At 38.9% G+C, this 18,241-nt stretch overlaps 1 protein-coding gene across 4 annotated transcripts in view; it reads left to right on the top strand.

Annotated features, from left to right (window-relative positions):
- Positions 1-930: 930 nt before the first annotated feature.
- Positions 931-18,241, top strand: part of SRBD1 (S1 RNA binding domain 1) — a 123,566-nt gene continuing 106,255 nt past the window's right edge. Inside the window, exons 1-11 of one of the 4 annotated variants that reach the window (XM_088052878.1) lie at positions 931-1,220; positions 1,932-2,030; positions 6,404-6,500; positions 7,766-7,842; positions 8,258-8,423; positions 9,339-9,689; positions 11,156-11,322; positions 12,489-12,606; positions 12,743-12,881; positions 15,662-15,758; positions 16,919-17,054. In XM_088052878.1, the coding sequence (XP_087909004.1) occupies positions 7,766-7,842; positions 8,258-8,423; positions 9,339-9,689; positions 11,156-11,322; positions 12,489-12,606; positions 12,743-12,881; positions 15,662-15,758; positions 16,919-17,054 (1,251 nt within the window). In that variant the 5' untranslated portion in view covers positions 931-1,220; positions 1,932-2,030; positions 6,404-6,500. Of the gene's footprint in view, positions 1,221-1,243; positions 1,359-1,931; positions 2,031-6,403; positions 6,501-6,620; positions 6,641-7,765; positions 7,843-8,257; positions 8,424-9,338; positions 9,690-11,155; positions 11,323-12,488; positions 12,607-12,742; positions 12,882-15,661; positions 15,759-16,918; positions 17,055-18,241 lie in introns of those variants that run through there. The other 3 variants (XM_005523391.3, XM_088052879.1, XM_088052880.1) reach the window with 3 other exon arrangements.

Here is an 18,241-nt window from a genome sequence, read left to right as displayed (position 1 = left end):
AACATTATTGTGTTTAAAACCATTCCAGACTGTTAAACACACATTTATTATAAAGTCAAGATGAAAAATTAAGAATTATTTAAGTTTATAGCACCTTAGTTACATTTAAGATGTTGCTGTTCCAAAGCTGGAGGACAGCTGGCTCGTAGTTATGACCACAAGTTACAAATATTTATGATACAAAGCAGAAGACCTTTTAGGGTAATGGAAGCTCGAAAGACGGCTTTAATGTAGCCGTGTGCTTGCTCCAAACTTCCGGCGATGGCTCCAGAAGCCAGCACCCATTAACTTTTTGCATGAGATATGAACTCTACAGTATCCTTGCTGAGTGCTAACTTAGAAGATATGGATGAAAAAGGAATAGGTGTAGAGACTGCAGGGAAACATTACTTTACACTGAATTTTAAGGCAGGCACCTAACACTTCAGATACTTTTTCCAGCACTAGTGTGCAAATGCTTTTAAACAATGCAATTTTAGCGTGCATGGGTGAAAAACACGAGCATCCTATGTATATTGGGATCGACATGTTCCTATCTACTCCGGGGTCTGAAAGGGTGTGTATTTATTTCTGCGTCTTCTGCAGTCACCTTTGACGCAGTATCTCAGCTTCACACAACGACGACTTCTGCTTCCCAAGATCCCTGTGAAAAAAATCCTATTTTTTGGCTAACACCTTTCAAACTCCCATTAACCTAAAACCGAACCAGGACATTTCTGCACCGCCGCCCCCTGTCTTTGGTTTAAGTGAAAGGCAGCTGATGGTCTCGCCCTGCGGGGCGCTGACCCTCAGCCCCTCACCCTCACAGCTCCGGGCGGCGTGAGGGGCGGCGTGAGGGGCGGCGTGAGGGGCGGTGACGGCACCGCCCCGGCCCGGCCGCACTTCCTGCGGCGCGGCTGCCGCTTCCTGCTCCTCCTGTGGTGGGTCGGGCGGGCGAGTCAGACACGGCCGTGGTGGCGGCTCTTTCAAACACGGCAGCCGGCGGCAGCAGCGGGTAACGACTGGGAGAGCCGCCCGCCCCTCGGTGGGACAGGGACGGGAGCGAAGCAGAGCGGGCAGCGGCGCCGCGCTGGCCCTGGCGCCCTCCGTGCCACGCCGCAGCGCCCGGCAAGCGAGGGATTCGCTCTTGTCCCGGTTGTTCAGGCGGAAAGGAGCCTGTTCTTCCCTCCCATTCCCACCCCCTCTGCCCGGGGAGAGAAGTGCTGGACCCCTGCTCGGGGGTGAGCGGAACAGCGGATGCGGGCGGGCACCCCGGGCTCAGATGGGGCGGGACAGCTGGAAGGGAAAGGAAGGCGCTTGAGAGGTGGCTCATTCCCGTGGTTCTACCACCGAGCTGATGCCCTTCCCAGACGGCGAGGGTGAGATTTAGCTTTGTTAGCCATTCCTCTTGAACGCTGTCAACATATCTGAAGAAATCAAGGTGTCGCCAGGGAGAGACTAGGGCTTTGAAGTACTTAAAGTGTATTTTCATGTCGGGCGTCTTTCTGGGCCGACAGGCAATGATTTGGGGTGGTAGTTAGTCACCAAGCAACAAACAGTCCTTTTCTCTCAACCCCCTTGTACCTCCAAGCCTCCAAAGTGAGTGTTTTGGTGTGATAAATTCTGCTGTGGCTGTAGCCGTGCAGAAAAGATGTTAGTCTTCCATAACCCTTTGGGAGTGAAGGCATCCCGTTTAATGAACCAGGATGGATGTGTTTTTGTGGGGCTGGTTTGGTGGACTGAAGAAAAGGAGTAAGTGCACATGATGTAGCCGTCTGTTGCTGCATCAGAAGCAGTATTCCCTGATTTTGGATAATGTCTTCATAGGTGGTTTGAGATAAGTGGATTAAGAAAAATGCATGGAAAGTGTTTGTGCCCTTCTTGGGTAGACCTCTTCTAATTAATTTATGGTTTGCTGCTGCATAACACAAGTTTTTCCTTTTCCTCAGTAGTACTGCTAATTATAGGAGCAGGCATGGGATAGAATGCACCTTCTAGGGGCACAATCTTTATGCTCTACCTTTTTGATGGTACTTCTGTAAATAAAATCGGTAGGTGGTGTTCTTACTTGTTCTTACACTTCTTCCTCTCTGATTAGCTTTGAGGACTATTTTCGTGTATGTGTGTACCCTGTATGTCTCTGTTTCTTTGTGGTTGTAATTTTCCAGTTAGTGCTGAAAGCTCCTAAATTATGTCTGCAGCTCCTTCCTCAGGCAGGTCTGACTGACATTGTACAGGAAAAGTCCTTGGAAATCTGCACTAGCTTCTCTGAGCAAAAGTGTCTGGGAGTTCTCCAAGGTTTTAACCTCAAGAGGATTAAGTTGGTTTTATATTTTGAAGTACAACTCAGCTAACTTGTCTCCCCAGGACAAAACCTGGAGAGACAGAAAGATTTCCATATAAGTCGCTACCATTGGTCTGCACAGCATCTTTCGCCCTTGTTGCTGACAGTATGCTCACATTTTGATTTTTCTTTTCCTTAGAATTATTGCAGTCAAGGTATCTTAAAATGACAAGCAAAATCAACCTTATGAGAATTTCCTTATAATTACTGAAGTGTACCAGTCTGCTTCTACTAACAATGGTCCAAAATTCCCTTGTCATATGGGATTCTTACAATGCTTGTTTTGTCCCACCTCAGGTGCTTCATGTTATAAATGCTGATTTGGCTAGTATTGTTAGACTTAAAAGAAGCTAAAATGCAAAATTATACTATTCTTGCTAGTTTATTTGTGATAGAAAAGCCGAGGCTGTAGAGCAAAGTTTGAGGAGCTTCCTGCATAGAGGGATCCCTGTTTTGTAAGGAATGTGTTTCTTTGGATTAACTGGAAAAGAGATTCAGAAGTTTCTGTGTGCTTTTCAGCTGGACAGGGCTTTTTGCAGTTACTGGAATGAAATTCCAAGTGTATTTCTGATGGTGGTATGTTTTGGTTTGTTTGTTTGTTCATTGGGGGTTTTTTTTTTGGTTTTTTTTTTTTTTTTTTTGTTTTTATTTAATCCTGTGCCTTTGGCTAGAAAAACCTATTAGAGTTATTTCTGAATCTGAAAACTGTTGCTCTACTGATGAAGTTTTAGAAGAGGTGTGTGCTAGTGTGGGTTTTTTTTCAGGGGGGTTGGGAAAATGGTGGTGAGGAGTGAGAATTTTTTTAACTGATTACTTTTAAACTGTTATTGAACTTCTCTTTCTTCAAGCAGTTGCTTATGCCACTGGGATTCACATAAGCAGAAATTTATTTTTAATGGGTTGTGCCTTTGCATGAATAGGGAGATTGAAGAGAACAGCGGTCTCAAAATGAGATTTGAATTGCTCCTTAGCATGAAAAGGTCCTTAAAACCTCAGTCTGCTTATATTTGTGTGCAGCCTAGACCTGTTTATGGAGAGAGACCAGAGAAATGATTACTTCCTTGCTGTATGCTTTGTGCATACCCATATTAAGATTCTGTGCAGTAAGTATGAGAGCTACTGGGTCAGTCTTTATTCCTTGTGTGGTCTGACCACAAACTGTAGTAGCCTTATTTTAATGAGTAGCTGACAGGCAGGGAGGAGTGAATTATTTGCAGCCGTCCAAATTGTGATGTGGAGCTCTGCATTGGATGCAGAGGATAGAAGTGATGGTGGGAACAAAATAACTGGCAACACAACTGATGCCAAACTATTTGGAGAGTGGATCTAGCAGATACATTTATCTACAATAGCAATGATTTAAATAGTTTCAGCTCTTCACTGGACAGCATAATAGTTCTGTGAATTTCTTCAATTTTTACCTGGAAAGTACTTTCGAAGAATGTGCTATAACTGATGAGTTTTGTGGAGAAACCAGGCTTTAGTGGGTGCATGAGTGTGTTTCAAGCAATAATGCTTCATGCTGTCATTCGGGACATGGACAAGCAGACGAGTTTTGATTCCCTTGAACAGAGGATCAAGAGTCTAGTGTGAAGGTTCAGCATTGAGGTTTCAGCCTATCTTACAGAAGCAAAAGATCTACAAATCTGTACACAGACAGATTTGAAATGAAACAGCAGTCAGGAGCTTAAGTATGTAGACAAGGCCAAATTTTCCAGGGACTAGCTCACGTTGCCTGCCATGGAAGTAAAATACTGTTGGTGAGATAAGTAAGAACTGTTTTTCTTAATGAACAGCATTGTCAGAAATTAAAAGGTTGCTGACAGTGTACATAAAACAACAAAAAAGTTAGCTGATGGTTACTGGCCAGAAGTTTACTAGCCTCAGGTATGAGAAGAGCTGCTAGAACAGAGCTTGTTGAAGTTCAATATGATAATTGGCAAGCTGGTGAAATCCTCATAAGGTGAAGGTGATAAGCTGATAACCACCAAGCACTGTAAGCATCTGTGATGCATCTGTGGTAACGTATGGCAAAACTGGACACAGACATAGGAAGGGAAAATGACCTGACTGGTATAAATAGGTTACTGTTAATTTTTCAGCTTCATAATTGGGTCTTCCACATCTGTGGAATACTTCTGGATTTGGAAGGGACTATCATTTCTTTCCTTGAGGTAGAAATCAGCTCTCACTTGGAGTATGGTTAACCGGAGCTGACACAGAAGGAAGTGTTAAAGGCAGTTTTCCCACTGAGGCCAGTCAATCTGGAAAATGGGAGATAAGTGGCCAACTTCACCCTGGCTTGATCCCAGCATGCTGTGGGAAGGTGACAAAAGCTGTTCCCTCTACACTCATGTCAGGGGATGTGGGGGACTGCATCCCCACAGAAGTGGAGCATGGAGCTGGCAGTAGCTTATTGAGTGCCTTGTAATGCAGTCGGTGTTGTAGATACCCCATGTGGAGCTTAACAGTGTTTGCCTTTGCCTATTTCTTGAGTCTTCCTGCCTCACTTCAGGGACTCTCTCCAAGCTCGTTTTCTGTATTAGTTATCTCTTATCAGCAGTGGCATTTTGGCTTGTTTCTTTTTCATCCTCTTCCCTGCCTCCACCTCTGCACTGGATCACAGAAGGGCTGTTTTTCTTAGTCATTCTAAGTGTTTTCTTAGTCATTTCTTAGTGTTTGCACAGGCGGACCAGGAGGAAAATTTAGCAGACAGCTGTCTGGAAATTTGAAATTAAACAAGTACTTTTGTGGGTTCTAATTAAAAAAATATTTTTTGTAAACAAAAAGTATATATGTAGTAGCTATAAGATTCTTTTTTACAAATATGAAGTACAGTTAGTTTGTTGTATTCATGGTGAGAAGGGGAAATGCTTATAATTTGGCCCCACCTTGCAGTGGAAATATGCTTTTTTTTTTTTTTTTTTTTCCCTTTGTGATACCCCATGCTTGATATTTATCTTACATGTGCGGTTTTGGTATTACCTTTTATTTTCAGCTGTAGAGCTCCATTTTGGCTTCTGACCACAGCTTGGCTGTTCATGGAGAATTTCTAAGGAACTCATCTCATATGGAGAGTTAGATAGGTCACCTGTATTGGATGCTGGGAAGTGCAATTAACTTTATAAGTGAGCATTACTCTTGCCATAATCTTACTTAATGTAACAATACAAGTGGTGAGATATTTTGAGACCCTCAACCACTTGAGGTGAAAGGGGAAATAGTAGCAGAAAGAAGGACCTTCCAGATGACCTTTTACCTGGGCTTCTGGGTAGGCTCCAGAACTTTTTGGCATATGCTGTCTGTTCCAAACTGGAGGGGATAGTTAGAGTGGTGTACTCAGCAGAGGCAATGCTGACCTCAGGTGAGAGACCTCGTATATTGGTCTTTTCCTTGCAGTGATTTAATGTCTACCCATGAAGAAACTGGTTAGAGTGTTTAAAAACTGATCATTTTCCTAGAATACCCACCTAGCTGGATTAGCTGAAAAGAAACATGAAGTGTCCCAGTACCTTAAAAAAAAATGGATCAGGATTCCACCTGGCTTGGATATTACCTATATTTGGAAATCTTGGTGTTTTGTGACAGCTGTAGCTGGTCTATAGCTGTGCAGATAATTTGCCCATGACAGACATTTTAGCTCATTAGGCAATCTAGGAAAACAAGTCCCCAAGTATAAAAGTGATTGGTTGAGTTCAAGCTCAAAGAGGGGACCCCAGCCAATCCCGTCGAACCATGGATGCACCCATCTCATTGGCCAGTGAGCTGGGCGGAGTGGGGCCCTTGACCAATCAAGTGTGCAAGAGCGGGAAATTCAAAACCCTTACAAAAGCGGGCGCCCAACAAAAAAATCCGGCTGCTGAATGATCTCAGTGTATGTGACGAGCCCGGATCATGGAGCAGCAGTCGGATTTTATTGTTGGGGGCATGTCTTCAACATCAAAGTGAGTGTTCAATATTTTTTGTTTCTCCCATTCACTCATCGAAATATGATCTAAAAATGGAAATGTTCTTTTTATGTATCTGAAGTAATGTGAATAAATAAGTAATTAATTCAGACCTGTGATAATGACTGTACAGGTATAAAGAGCAAAGGAACACAGAGAAGCAGAGTGGCTGAATGAGTTTGGGGATATCTCAAAACTGACAGTGAAAAGGCACCTGGGAAGCTGATAAGGTGAGTAATATTTGCTATGTTCTTTGGAGATTTGTGTTTTCTGTGGTCATTGTGTGTTCCAGCCAGTCACATAATGGAACAGCTCAGAAATGCTGACCTGTTACTGACCAAGATTGTAGCTCCAAGAAGGTGCTTTGCAGGTAAGCCAATGGTGCTTTTTGATGTGAGCCTCAACAGGGCTCCTTCCACTGCAGTGCTGAAAATTGTCACCTAAATTTTTGTGCTGCTTTACAAGGAAAACTTGCTGAAAGTCATTAATAACAAGTGTCCTCGCTTGAACAGAGGCCAGAATGAAGTCAGATTAAAGGTTGTTTTGCCCTTGAGTTAAATGGCACTTTAGAAAATGCTTATCTGGTTTGTATTTTGCAATCATGGGACTTTAAGGTTCCCATCGCAGTGGTAAGGCTGGATTGAAGATCAAGGTATAAAAACATGAAGAATGATGAAATTGTACCAGATAGAGGTAAAATATGCTTCTGAATTTTGTAGTAATTACAAGATTTTTTTTTTTTTTTTTCCTTTTTATGTTTTTTTAAATTTTGCTTTTCTGGCAGATAAAATTTTGAGGGTACCTAACATTTTTTAACTAAGACTGCTAAATATGATTATGAAAATTCATAGGCCCAACCACTAAAATTCTATAACTGTTTAATGAAATACAGCTATTGTAGGTATGAGTCTCAGGTCAGGAGAAAGCTTGTGCCTCCCCCGCTTACTTTTGGTAGTTGTTTTATGCACTCTCTATATTCCAATGAGCAACCCATTCAGAATAATAGCTTTCATTGTGCATACAAGCAACAGATAGTCTTTAAATGTAAAAATTTAGCTGAAAATGGACAATTGCCTTGTCCTGTCCCATCAAAACCACACATGAGCTCACTTTACTAGATTTTGATTTGCTATACATTTTTAAATGGATGGAGGAAAGACTGGTCACATACAGAATTATATGTGACACCCAATAAAAAATCTGAGAACCAGTACCCTTTTTGCTAGAACAGCTTTACTTTCAAGCCAAATAATTACCTCCATGTGAAGAAAAATGTAGTTTGAGAGGTTATAGTGCTGGTTTGTTTGCTTAGTTTTAATGATTGTTGAATGTGTGCTGCTGTGGCCTAAATTCTTGTATGCTGAGAAAACCAAACTTGCTCTAGAGGAGGCTTTCGTGATTGCTGAAGACATTATTAGGGCACATTTGACAGTGAGTGGAAGAGAATACAGCTTCAACCAAATGTTATGTTTCTCTCTTCTTTCCTCTGTTTCAGATGTCATCTCTACCAAGGAGGGTGAAATCTAGAACCAAAGCCCCTATATCAGAAGAACTACCTTCATTTCTTAATTTGTAAGATTGGTTTTTTCTTAGGATTTTTTTAAAGGTTTATGCTAAGCATGAGCAATTGCATAAGAGCAACATTCAGTTTCTGAGATGTTGATTAAATGTTTTCATGCACAAAACTTGAATTAGAAAATGTAAATTACTTAGGCTTCTTCATGCTCACAGTGAAGATAGGGTGAAAGTGAGTAGCCAGTTATCCAAACAGAATCATGTGTATCATGTGTATGCATCATAAAAGTTGGTAGATTGTTTAAGCCATTAGCTCTGCAGCAGTGTGAAAGACCTGTATCTGTTGAGTCTCTCTATCTTTCTCTTAATTTTTCCTTTTCACTTTCATGCCAAAAACCACTCAGACTATCTTGCTTGTGCATTTTTTTTTATTCTTCTCATAAGCAATATTGTTGATTCATTTGTTTTTCAGGACCTCTGAATCGGAGGAGGAAGAGGAGGAATGGGAGCCAAAAAGCAAAATTGCCAGGGCGCCTTGTTTGCCAAAGAAAACTGAGGCAAAAGCTAAAAAAGCTGCTGCCCTACAGTTAACTGTGGCCAGGAAAACGGTCAAGAAGGTAGCAATAAAAGAGGAAATGGTGAGTATCTATAAGCAAGAGACATTTAATTACTGCTCTTAGGAAGTAACATGAACAGTTTTTCCCATTCTGGTTCAGTTGGTTGCCTGATGCAGTTCCACTGTTCCTGTGAATGTTCAGTATATTGGATAAATATAGCTTTGTTTTGCATTAAAGTGTCCATGATCTAAGGGTGCTTCTTGAAAATTTTGGCCAATGATAATAGGATGTGGTTTTCCCTAGAGATCTTTCAACAACATAAATAAATAAATGCCTCTGTTCTTTTTGTAATATCTCTGGTTTTGGTATTGCACCTTTGATGTCTTCTACCTTTTCACTGTCTGAGTACCATAAAAAAAAAGGCAGCATGTGCTTTCATTTCCTTGCATACCTGTTCAATCCAGTAAGGATTGCAGTTTTATTATTATTAATATAAAATGCGGTTATATTGAAAGTTATGCTTTTGTCAACTATTAACATCTGAGATCACATCATGACAGAAGCCTGTCCTTCTGACTTCTGAAGATGATCTTGGGGAAGGTTAGTAAAGGTGTGGCTTATCCAAGGTTAAACTGTATCTTGGCAGACCAGATGTCAGTTCCAGTCCCCATGCTGGGAACCTAACACCTCAGAAGCGCTTCCCTGCCCTGATGTTTCCTGTTTTGAATGGAGGCAAAGATTGTCTTTTGAAAGAAGGTCCTATTAAATTCTTTGCAGGACAATTTTATTTGATCTAAATCAGAGGTCTGCTGTGTGTGTTTGTATTGTTTCCTCCATGCAAGATACATTTCAGTTTACTTGATTTCTGGCTTGGCATTTCGCTGCCCGAGACATTGGGAAAATTGTCTGGTAGCAAATATTTTTAGATTTTAAATGAAATGTTGAACTACTTTGTAACAGTCAGTGCTTAATATGGTTTTAACGTCTTTTTGGCAGGATGTATCCTTGCCTATTGCACCTGTAGAAGGTAATAAAATACAACTTCTAAAACCTAAGGAAGAAAATGCAGGCACTAAACCAAAAAGTTTAAATCAAACGCCAGAAGTGCCTAAGAAAATGGAAATAAATTCATTCCAAGGGAAGAACCAAAACAGTTTAGTGAGTGATGAAAAACCCTCAACAAGTGTTTCTGTAGTGAAACAAGAGAAATGCGAAGAGGAGTTTGCATTTGATGAACCGCCCTCTAAAAAGATTAAGTTGAATGCATGTCCTGAAGGAAAGCCAGTTAAAAATCGGGGAGGCAACAAAATAAAAGAAGAATTTGAAATGAACTGGGATATTGTACAGGTATGAGATCTTTTCCTTTCTGATGTACCAATGAAACTATTTCCTGCATAATTAGCACTTAGAATCTTTACATACAATTTCAATCCTCTGAAGTTAAGCAGTCATTTAATCTCTGCTTAGGTTGTCATAAAATGTGTTTAAATATAGATGTTTGTTGGTTGGTAACTGTTAAAACTTCAAACTCTTACATCATTCTAATATCTGTGACTTTTGGTGTCCTTAGTACAAAGCTTGCCTGTAAGAGTTGGCATGGCTCTCCTGTATGAGCACATGGGGTTTTTTCTGGATGTATGCAGTTGAAACTCCCACAGGAAGGGATGCTGACAGATTTGGGATGTTTGTGTGCAGTTTTACAACTTAATATTTAATCAGTGTGGATCATTTAGTTGCAGAGACCCTTTGAGAGTGTTTATTGATTTATGGTTCCATCAGGAAGGATTTGCGTTCCTCACACAACAGTCACAACAAGGGAGGTATCATCTTTATTTTTTGTAGGATTTTAGCTTTGAAGCCATTTAGGTGGAGGCAGCTTTAGCATAGCTCTTGTGTTGGAATCTTGGGTGTGATCATGGAAGATTTTAATGTGAATAGAATGGGGATAGGACATATTGTATTCATCATCCTTAATACAGTCTGCTTAAGAAACCTGTAAAATTTTGTGGCTTTTCTCACCTACACCTGGAAATACGTGTGGAGAATTTGATCCTTTTGTGTGCTCTAAAAGGAGTGAATATGATTGTGCAGGTGGTGTTATATTTTTAGGCTTCAGAATGAAACTTTTGAAAGGCTTTTGTATCAGCTGTCTACAGCAACTATTATAGTGAAGTGCAAACAAATTGTGATGGTTAATATGTTACTAAGATAAGCTGCTTGTATAGGATGTCAGTGATTCCATATTGATACGCTATAACTTGAGAGTGCTCAATTTGTACAAAATCATGTTTAATTTCGCAAGTCGTGGTTTGTCTTGAAACTGTCAGTAGTATTGCTGCTCGTGTTATTGGCTGAGTGTGATTGGGATCAGTACTGGCTTTGTGGGTTTTGTTTGTTTAGCTGAACCATGAAGTTTGTCAGTGTTGGCTTAAAAAAAAATTCCAGGTTTTCTGAGTTGCTGTGTACAGTTTATGGTCTTTCTGTTTTGTTTTATAATTTTGGTTTGAAGTCTTTTCTTCCTTGTATTTTTTTCCTTTTTCCCAAGAGGTACTGCTTCCTTCATTTTTTACTGTAGTTGCAAGAAGAAAACCAATGTTTTCTGGAAACATTGGTTGCTGCATGTCTTGCTGAAATACTGGGTGTGGTGGCTGCATGCACGAGAAGCCTGTCTTGAGGAGAACAGTAGTCTGTGCTGGCCAGTGTAATGTTAGGGAAGTGGTTTAAATGTTGAATGAGAGGCTGTTTAAAGCAATCTACCTTCGCTCTTAAATGTGTTTGGTTGTTGTGTTAGGGTTTTTTCTCTCCTTTGACAGACCTTGTCAGAAATAACAAATGTTGAACCATGGGTGTGTGCAAACTTAATTCGGCTGTTTCAAGAAGAAAACACTATTCCTTTTATTGCTCGGTACCGGAAAGAGCTCATCAATAACCTGGAGGCTGACACCTTGCGAGAAGTGCAGCACACATTGGAAGAGCTACGGTGAGTCAACAACACGAGGAGGGATCTGGCTCGGAGCTGGGTAACAGGTGGCTGCTGCTCCTGTGTCCCTTGTTTTACCTCCTTCTGTGCACTACAGCTATAAAGGAACTAATAAAGAAAAAAGTTTAGAACTGATGTAATTATGCTTGATACCTGTCTGGTGTTTTGTTGGTTTTTTTGGGATGTTGGGTTTTTGTTGGTTTTTGGTTTTTTTCCCCTCGAAGTAACAAGAATTCTAGAGTTATTAGTTAACAAAGCAAAACTAACATCTTCATTTCTTTACAGTTTATTAAAACTGCACAGAAAAGCTTGTACTAAAAGAGTAGTTAATAGTTGCTGGGAATACATAGCAGGATGAGATGGAAGCTCCACTCTTAGGAAAAGAATCACTAAGAACTCCTTGGCTCCCGTTTGGATCGAGGAAGCTTCTAGTGAAGAGCCCTTCTTAGGCTAGAGTGTACTAGGAGATGAGGTTAAATTATGCCAGATCACTGCAGGAAAGAAATGATCAGCAAAGTTTATTGTGGCAATGGATGAGACTGTTTTCATTCCATCTTGCTTTTGAATGGCCCTGTGTTCTTGGGATGGCAAGGGAACAGACTGGTCAGCTGTTCTGTCAGCTTGGTGTCCTCCTCCTTGTACTGCCTGCCAATCCCTACCAAGAGATTTCTTTCCAAGGAGGGAAGGTGGCCTGAGAGAGTTCTTGTCAGAACAAGTAATTAAAGAATAACAAAATAACTCTGCTGCTTGTGGTTGCTCCTATGTATCATATTGAAGACCTAGGAGTTTAGATCTTGTAGCCTGTACTTGGTGCTGCAGAATTATCTTGATTTGAATTGCATCTGTAAGAGCTTATCAGTGTGGATTTATTCTAGGACCTTTTTATTTGGCTTCCAGGCCAATGAATATTGAATAAATGTGTGGAGCAGTAATGAATACCAGTGTTATTTGATTTTTCTTAAAGCTACCACAGGATATTTTGATAGTTTTGAGCTAACTGAAGAGAGAAAAAAGGGTTAGAAACTTCAGGATTACCAACTTGGTTTGATGAGATATAATTTTAAGGGGTTTTAGAGCATTTCAGCAGTGTAATAGACAAGGTCACAATCAATAGACATTTTAATTCACTGTGAAATGTGACTTAACATTAATCTCTTGCATTTTAGTACTGTTGCGAAGAAGACACATACAATGATACAGAAGTTGAAGAAAGAAGGAAAGTTATCCAGTTGCCTTTTAAAAGGATTGCTAAATTGCAGAACTTTGGAAGAATTAGACCATGTGGTCAGTACTCTAGTCTTTCTCAGATCAAACTTAGTTCAAAAGTAATCTTGCATAACTAAATAGTGCACAGCATGATTGAAATACTTCCATGCTTTTTAATAACTGGTTTTGTTTTGTTTATTCTTTTTGTTATAAGTCTGCACCTTACAAAACTGGGAGTAAAGGCACCAAAGCCCAGAGGGCCAAACAGTTGGGATTAGAACCTGCTGCTCTCTCCCTCCTGCATAATCCTGTGGAACTCAATCTCTTTTCTTATGTTAGACCCAATACCAAAGGTAAGTGCCCTGCTTCTTTGAGCAGTAATGTTCTGAAGGTCTGAAAATATTTTAAAAGGGAAATTACTTTAATTGTTGTGATGTTGCTGGAAGTTAGATAACTACTTTAAATTCAATAGTGCTTTAACAGTGTGGTAACATGTTAATACATTTAATGACTCTTCAACCTTTCCACTCTCTTTGTATTGTAAATAGTAATAATTATGGTATAGAAATTACATAAATCTGGAGACCTTATAGTCTACATCAGTATTTACTGGTAAGAGAGAGGGAACCACATCACATACCTGAGACCTTTGTATTGTTCTACTTGAATTATTTCCTGAAGATTCAATGCTGATTGTACAAGAGCCTTATGCTTGCACTCTGTACTGAAAGACATGTCATCCAGCAAAGCATATCTTACTATAAACTAGCCTAGGGGATTGGGAGTGAGCAGTACAGTTTTTATGTCTGAATGACAGTAGGAATTGGAAAAAATGTAATTTCTGAAATTTGAGCAAGAACTTTTAACAGCATGATTGTCACATATAGACTGCAGAATTGTGTGTCTTTGTGAATGCAGTTATGGGTGGATCTCTAGGGGGCAATCTCTGACAATAAAATGTGAAGATTGCTGCAGCCTTCTGTATGATGTGAGGTAGAGATGTACTTCTATTCTTCCCTGCCCCAACACATACTTTTTGAATTTCAGCATAAAGGTACTGAACCTCCTTAATAAGGCTGACTCTTGCTTTTCCCACTTCAGTTTATTTAAATATTGCTTATAAAATTCTGCTAATTTTGCAATGAAAATCAGTCACCAAATATTCTGGTTATTAAATTACTGCTTTTCAGCATATGTTAGTACTTCATACAGCAGTGTATTGCAGCCATATATCTGATTATTCTGGTGCAGTCTAAATAGCCAAAAGATAATCTTCACTGTGAAGGTTCAGATAAATTATTTAGATTATATTCAAAAGAAATTGCTATTTGTTGCACCATAAACATTAGTTTTTGAAAACCAGTACACCTATTTTCAATTCTGTGCTAAAAATAATGCTGCTTAGGTTTATATAATATATGTCTGCCTTTGAAAGTCATCAGAAGTTATATGCATCTATGAACTGGGTCACTTTTATCACCCTGGGAGCTAATTTGACAGCTTATATACAACTTGAGATCAGAGTGTTTTTGGTTTTTTTTATAGGAATGAGTCATTTGCAGTACAGAAAAGTTTTCATCAAATCTTAATATTTGCTTCTTTTAAATTATCAGTGTTTTTCAACTTATCCTAAAAATAAGCCAAAATAAAAACAGCAGTTCCTTTTTCAAAGCCCAGCATTTGAAAGTTGAAAAAGCAGGCTAACCAGAAAACTTTTTTAGTTGCATGCATGGTCAAAAATTTCTCTACACAAGTGTGAGTGGTGCTTGTTGAATGGGAACTTTCTGATTGTTTCTCAAATTCTGACTTCTTTGGGCCTATACTGTCTTGTTCAAATAATCTACTTGAGTGTCTCAGTCCATGTTCAGTATGATGCATGTCTTCAAATTTTCTTAGCTTTGTGTTGTGACATCACTTCTACCGTATGTGATAGTAGCTCGTAGATGTAAGGATCCAAAATTTACAACTTCTGATTAGTTTAGGCATTTGATAATATATTCTTATTCTCACTTTTTTTTTTTTTTTTCTTTCTGGCAGGTAAGTTTAGCTTCCTTGTCTTAAAAAGGAGCAAGATAATTTTTTTATAGTGTGTAACTTTATAGCCTAATCAGAAGCAGGGTTCTGGAGTCAATGAATAGACAGAGCTGTGCAACCTGTTAAAATGTTATAAATAAAGCTGTCCATTAGGCAGCAGAGTGAACAGAGCATGTATTGCAAGAGTCAGTTAATGCTGCATCTGCCAGCTCTAGGATTCTTGGTTTGCTCTGAAGCATTCATTACTGACTCTTGGTAGAAGCAGAACTAGATATATTGAATTAAAATACAAGACGTCTGCTTTATTTCATTATCTCTGCTTCCGGTCTGATTCAGTCCCTTTGCTAAGGGGAATTACATGCTTCCTCTTCTGGCCATTTGAAGGAAAGAATGGATTCTGTGTGTTGGAAATTAACTGAATGATTCTGTTATCTCTGCAGAGATATGAAGACATTTATAACTTCATGTCTTTAAAGACATTTTATAACTTCAGTGTTTCATAGGAGAGGTTGATGGTACCCTGACCTTAAAAGTGTTGTTGGGCAAACTCCTGCTACAATACAATGGAAATATAAAACTAGAAAAAAGACAGGATTACCTGCAAAGAATTTTAGGCAGTTTTCATACCAGTAGCAGAATACAGACTTCTGCTGTATTTTATCTGCAGTTGTTAATTTCATTAAAACTTCAAAAATTAATCATAATTTTTTAAAAAATTATATTTAAATATCCAATTTTACTATTATATTGTTTATATCACAAATGTCAAGATCTGTTGGCGTCATAGTTAAAAATTATTTTTCCCTAATTCTAATATAGTTTTGACTTCTGATAATGCATTGGTCACTTTGGGCTTATTAAAAATATAATTTCAGGTGTTTTGGAAAGGAAACTTTAGTTGATTAAAAAAAATTAAATTAATTAGGATCCTTTGAAGTGACTTTGCAAGTCAGATACCTTTAATCAGTTTCCTTTCAGCTTGCATGTATTTTCTTAGTGCTTGTGCAGTTGTGTAGTTGTGTAAAGTAATTTCATTAGGTTTTTTTGTAATTAACTGTATATTATAGTGACTGTATTTTATAATTATTTTTCTTCTAAGGGCTTGCAAATATCCAGGAAGTAGAGGCTGGAGTGCAGCATATTTTAGCAGACATCTTTGCTAAAGATGAAGGCACACTGGATTTTATCAGGAAATTGTAAGTTTTGTTCTTACTTTCTAAAGTTTCTTGTTTACATGGTAAAATGCAGTCTCCTAGTGGCAGATATAGGACTTTTTCTTAATGATGTGAAAACAGCATTCCTGTGAGATGGATTCAGGGCCATTCCTGTGTATGTTCATTAGCCCTTCTGCCTGCCTGGCTGTCAGTGCAGTAGAGATCTGCTGTGAGCATGGCATGATGCTCTAACCCCCAAATCTGGGCTCTGCCCTATGTGTAGCAGATCTCCCTTGCAGTTAGTGATCCATAAGGGAGTTTTCCCTCCTTGCACTTTCTTCAAGCTATAACTCTTCAGAAGTGAATCTGCTTAAGCTCTTGCTCCAATAGCTGACTTGACACCAGTCAGTGTAACTAGCGTGCAATGATGGTTGATTTTGGCATTGATAGCCAATAAGGCAAACAAATGACTGTTTTTAAAGCAGGACTTACTGATCCTTTAACTATGTTAGCCAAATTTTCTTACATTACCTGGCTTCAGTGTTGTCATGTCTGGGGAGCTGGTGTGACAGAGCAGTAGCAACTTGTTATTTTATTTTGTCTGCTGTGTACCATTTGGGACAGAGAAGAGAGTTATCCAAGAACATGCACCACTTTAGGAACATGCAGAGTTGCTTTGAGTCAGCAGTGTGAAAATTTCAACGAAGGGGGTTGTTTTCTAAGGGATGTGCTGTCGCTACCTGTCACTTTCATTGTTTTGACCCCTGGAAATTCCTTAGTTGAATACTCAGTGCTTGACAGATGAAACCTGCTCATCTGAAGTGTGTTGTATGTATGATATTTACGAGGAGCATTCAGGATGGACTGTCATTTTTTTTTTTTGCAACTTCCCAAAATTTGTTGTGTGAAGTTGAACCCATAACAGAAGGGCAGGTGGTGGCTTTTGAGTTTCCATTCCCTTGAGGAGGAGGTCTGTGATCAGCTTATTCTGCTTGAATGTCCTCTCTTGGTATATTACAGTCAGTACACATTATGTCACCTCAGCATGAAGTTGTATCATCCAGTTCTGCAGGTAATTAGAGTTAACATCACTTGTAATTGAGCAGACTCCAAACTTCATTTTTATTTGATCTATGCAGTAATGACTTGTCACAAGTTTCATGTTAAAATACCTTATAAATATTTGATTTTCTTTTCTTCAGATGCCAGAAAAGGTACATTTCCATCCAGTCAACGTTGGCAAAAGTGTCATCCAAAAATGGAAAGGAAAAAGATATCGATAAATTCCAACTGTACCATGAGTTTTCTTGTAATATAAAGAATATTCAGCATCATCAGGTACGACTTAAAATTTGAGTATTTTTTTCCTAGAATTTTAACTATAGTAAATGTTGCTTTGTTTTTGGATTTTGTTGCTTAAAACTAATTCTAAAGATATTTTTTTTCTTTAGTCATTTAGTCAGAGGTAATAGAAGCTTTCAAATTCTTGAAAGGCAGAAATAAGCTCTTGATCTGTTTTAAGAAACAGACTGCTATTCAGTTCTCCAAAAATGGGCTTGTTTTGCAAGTCATCATTTTTCCCTTTTGTGAAGCATTTTTGGTTATCCTAAGCCCCAAGCTTTGACTTATATAACTAGATAAAGAAAGGAGAGCTGAAGCAAACTTACTAGCTCATGACAAGCTAATGACTTGACAGCTAGGCTACCCCTATTAGTTCAAAAGCAGAAGTGTGATGCACTCAATGCAACTGTCAAGACCTCTGCACTAATTCATTACTAATCACCAAGTGAATTGTCTCTTGTTCTATTTACAATCACCTAGCTTAAAAAAAAAACCAACAAAACTGAACCAAATAAAACAAATTAAAAAAAAACAAACTAAGATCCCAAACCCAGAACTAACCATGATATCATAGAAGACAGACCACTTGGATGCTTCTAACTAGAAAAGGCCTTTTCCTTTAGAAGGCTCTGATGTGCTCTTATTTTTTCTGTGCTTTATGTTTTAAACCAGTGTATTTTGAATTAATAAAGGATTAATTTATTCCCCAAAAAAAAAATTCACAACATGGATAGACTAATTTTTAAGCTGCTTTTCCACCTGCCAATATAGGAAAGGTGTTACATGAAAGACTAAACTCTTGATTTCAAGAGGCTGGTCTTGCATAGGTGTTTGAAGAGGTACCTATAGTTTTTCTCTTTGTAATAAGTATGAATATTTACTGTACTTATATTATTATAGTTATTTGGTGAAAAGTTGCTTCTAGAGGATCTGGAAAAGTTGATAGAGCAATCTATTGGCTACTGTGGTGACATTGACAAAGATTGGTGGATTCATCATGTTACGATGTATGGATCCTTTTTTGTTGAAGGAACACTTGAGCTGGCGAAAAGAGTATTTGGTATTACCTGCACTCACAGTATTGAATACCATGATGTTTATTCAATGCATGTTGCATAATTGTTTCCTGGGATGATAGTATGATTTAGTTCTTGTCCAAGGCAAGAATCCTTTTTTTTTTTAAT

Source organism: Pseudopodoces humilis, chromosome 3, assembly GCF_049639895.1.
Source record: "Pseudopodoces humilis isolate 2021_Gansu_Grassland_sample_001 chromosome 3, ASM4963989v1, whole genome shotgun sequence".
Lineage (NCBI taxonomy): Eukaryota > Metazoa > Chordata > Aves > Passeriformes > Paridae > Pseudopodoces > Pseudopodoces humilis.
The sequence above is the reverse complement of the archived record's forward strand: the minus strand, read 5'-3'. Positions and strand labels throughout refer to the sequence as shown.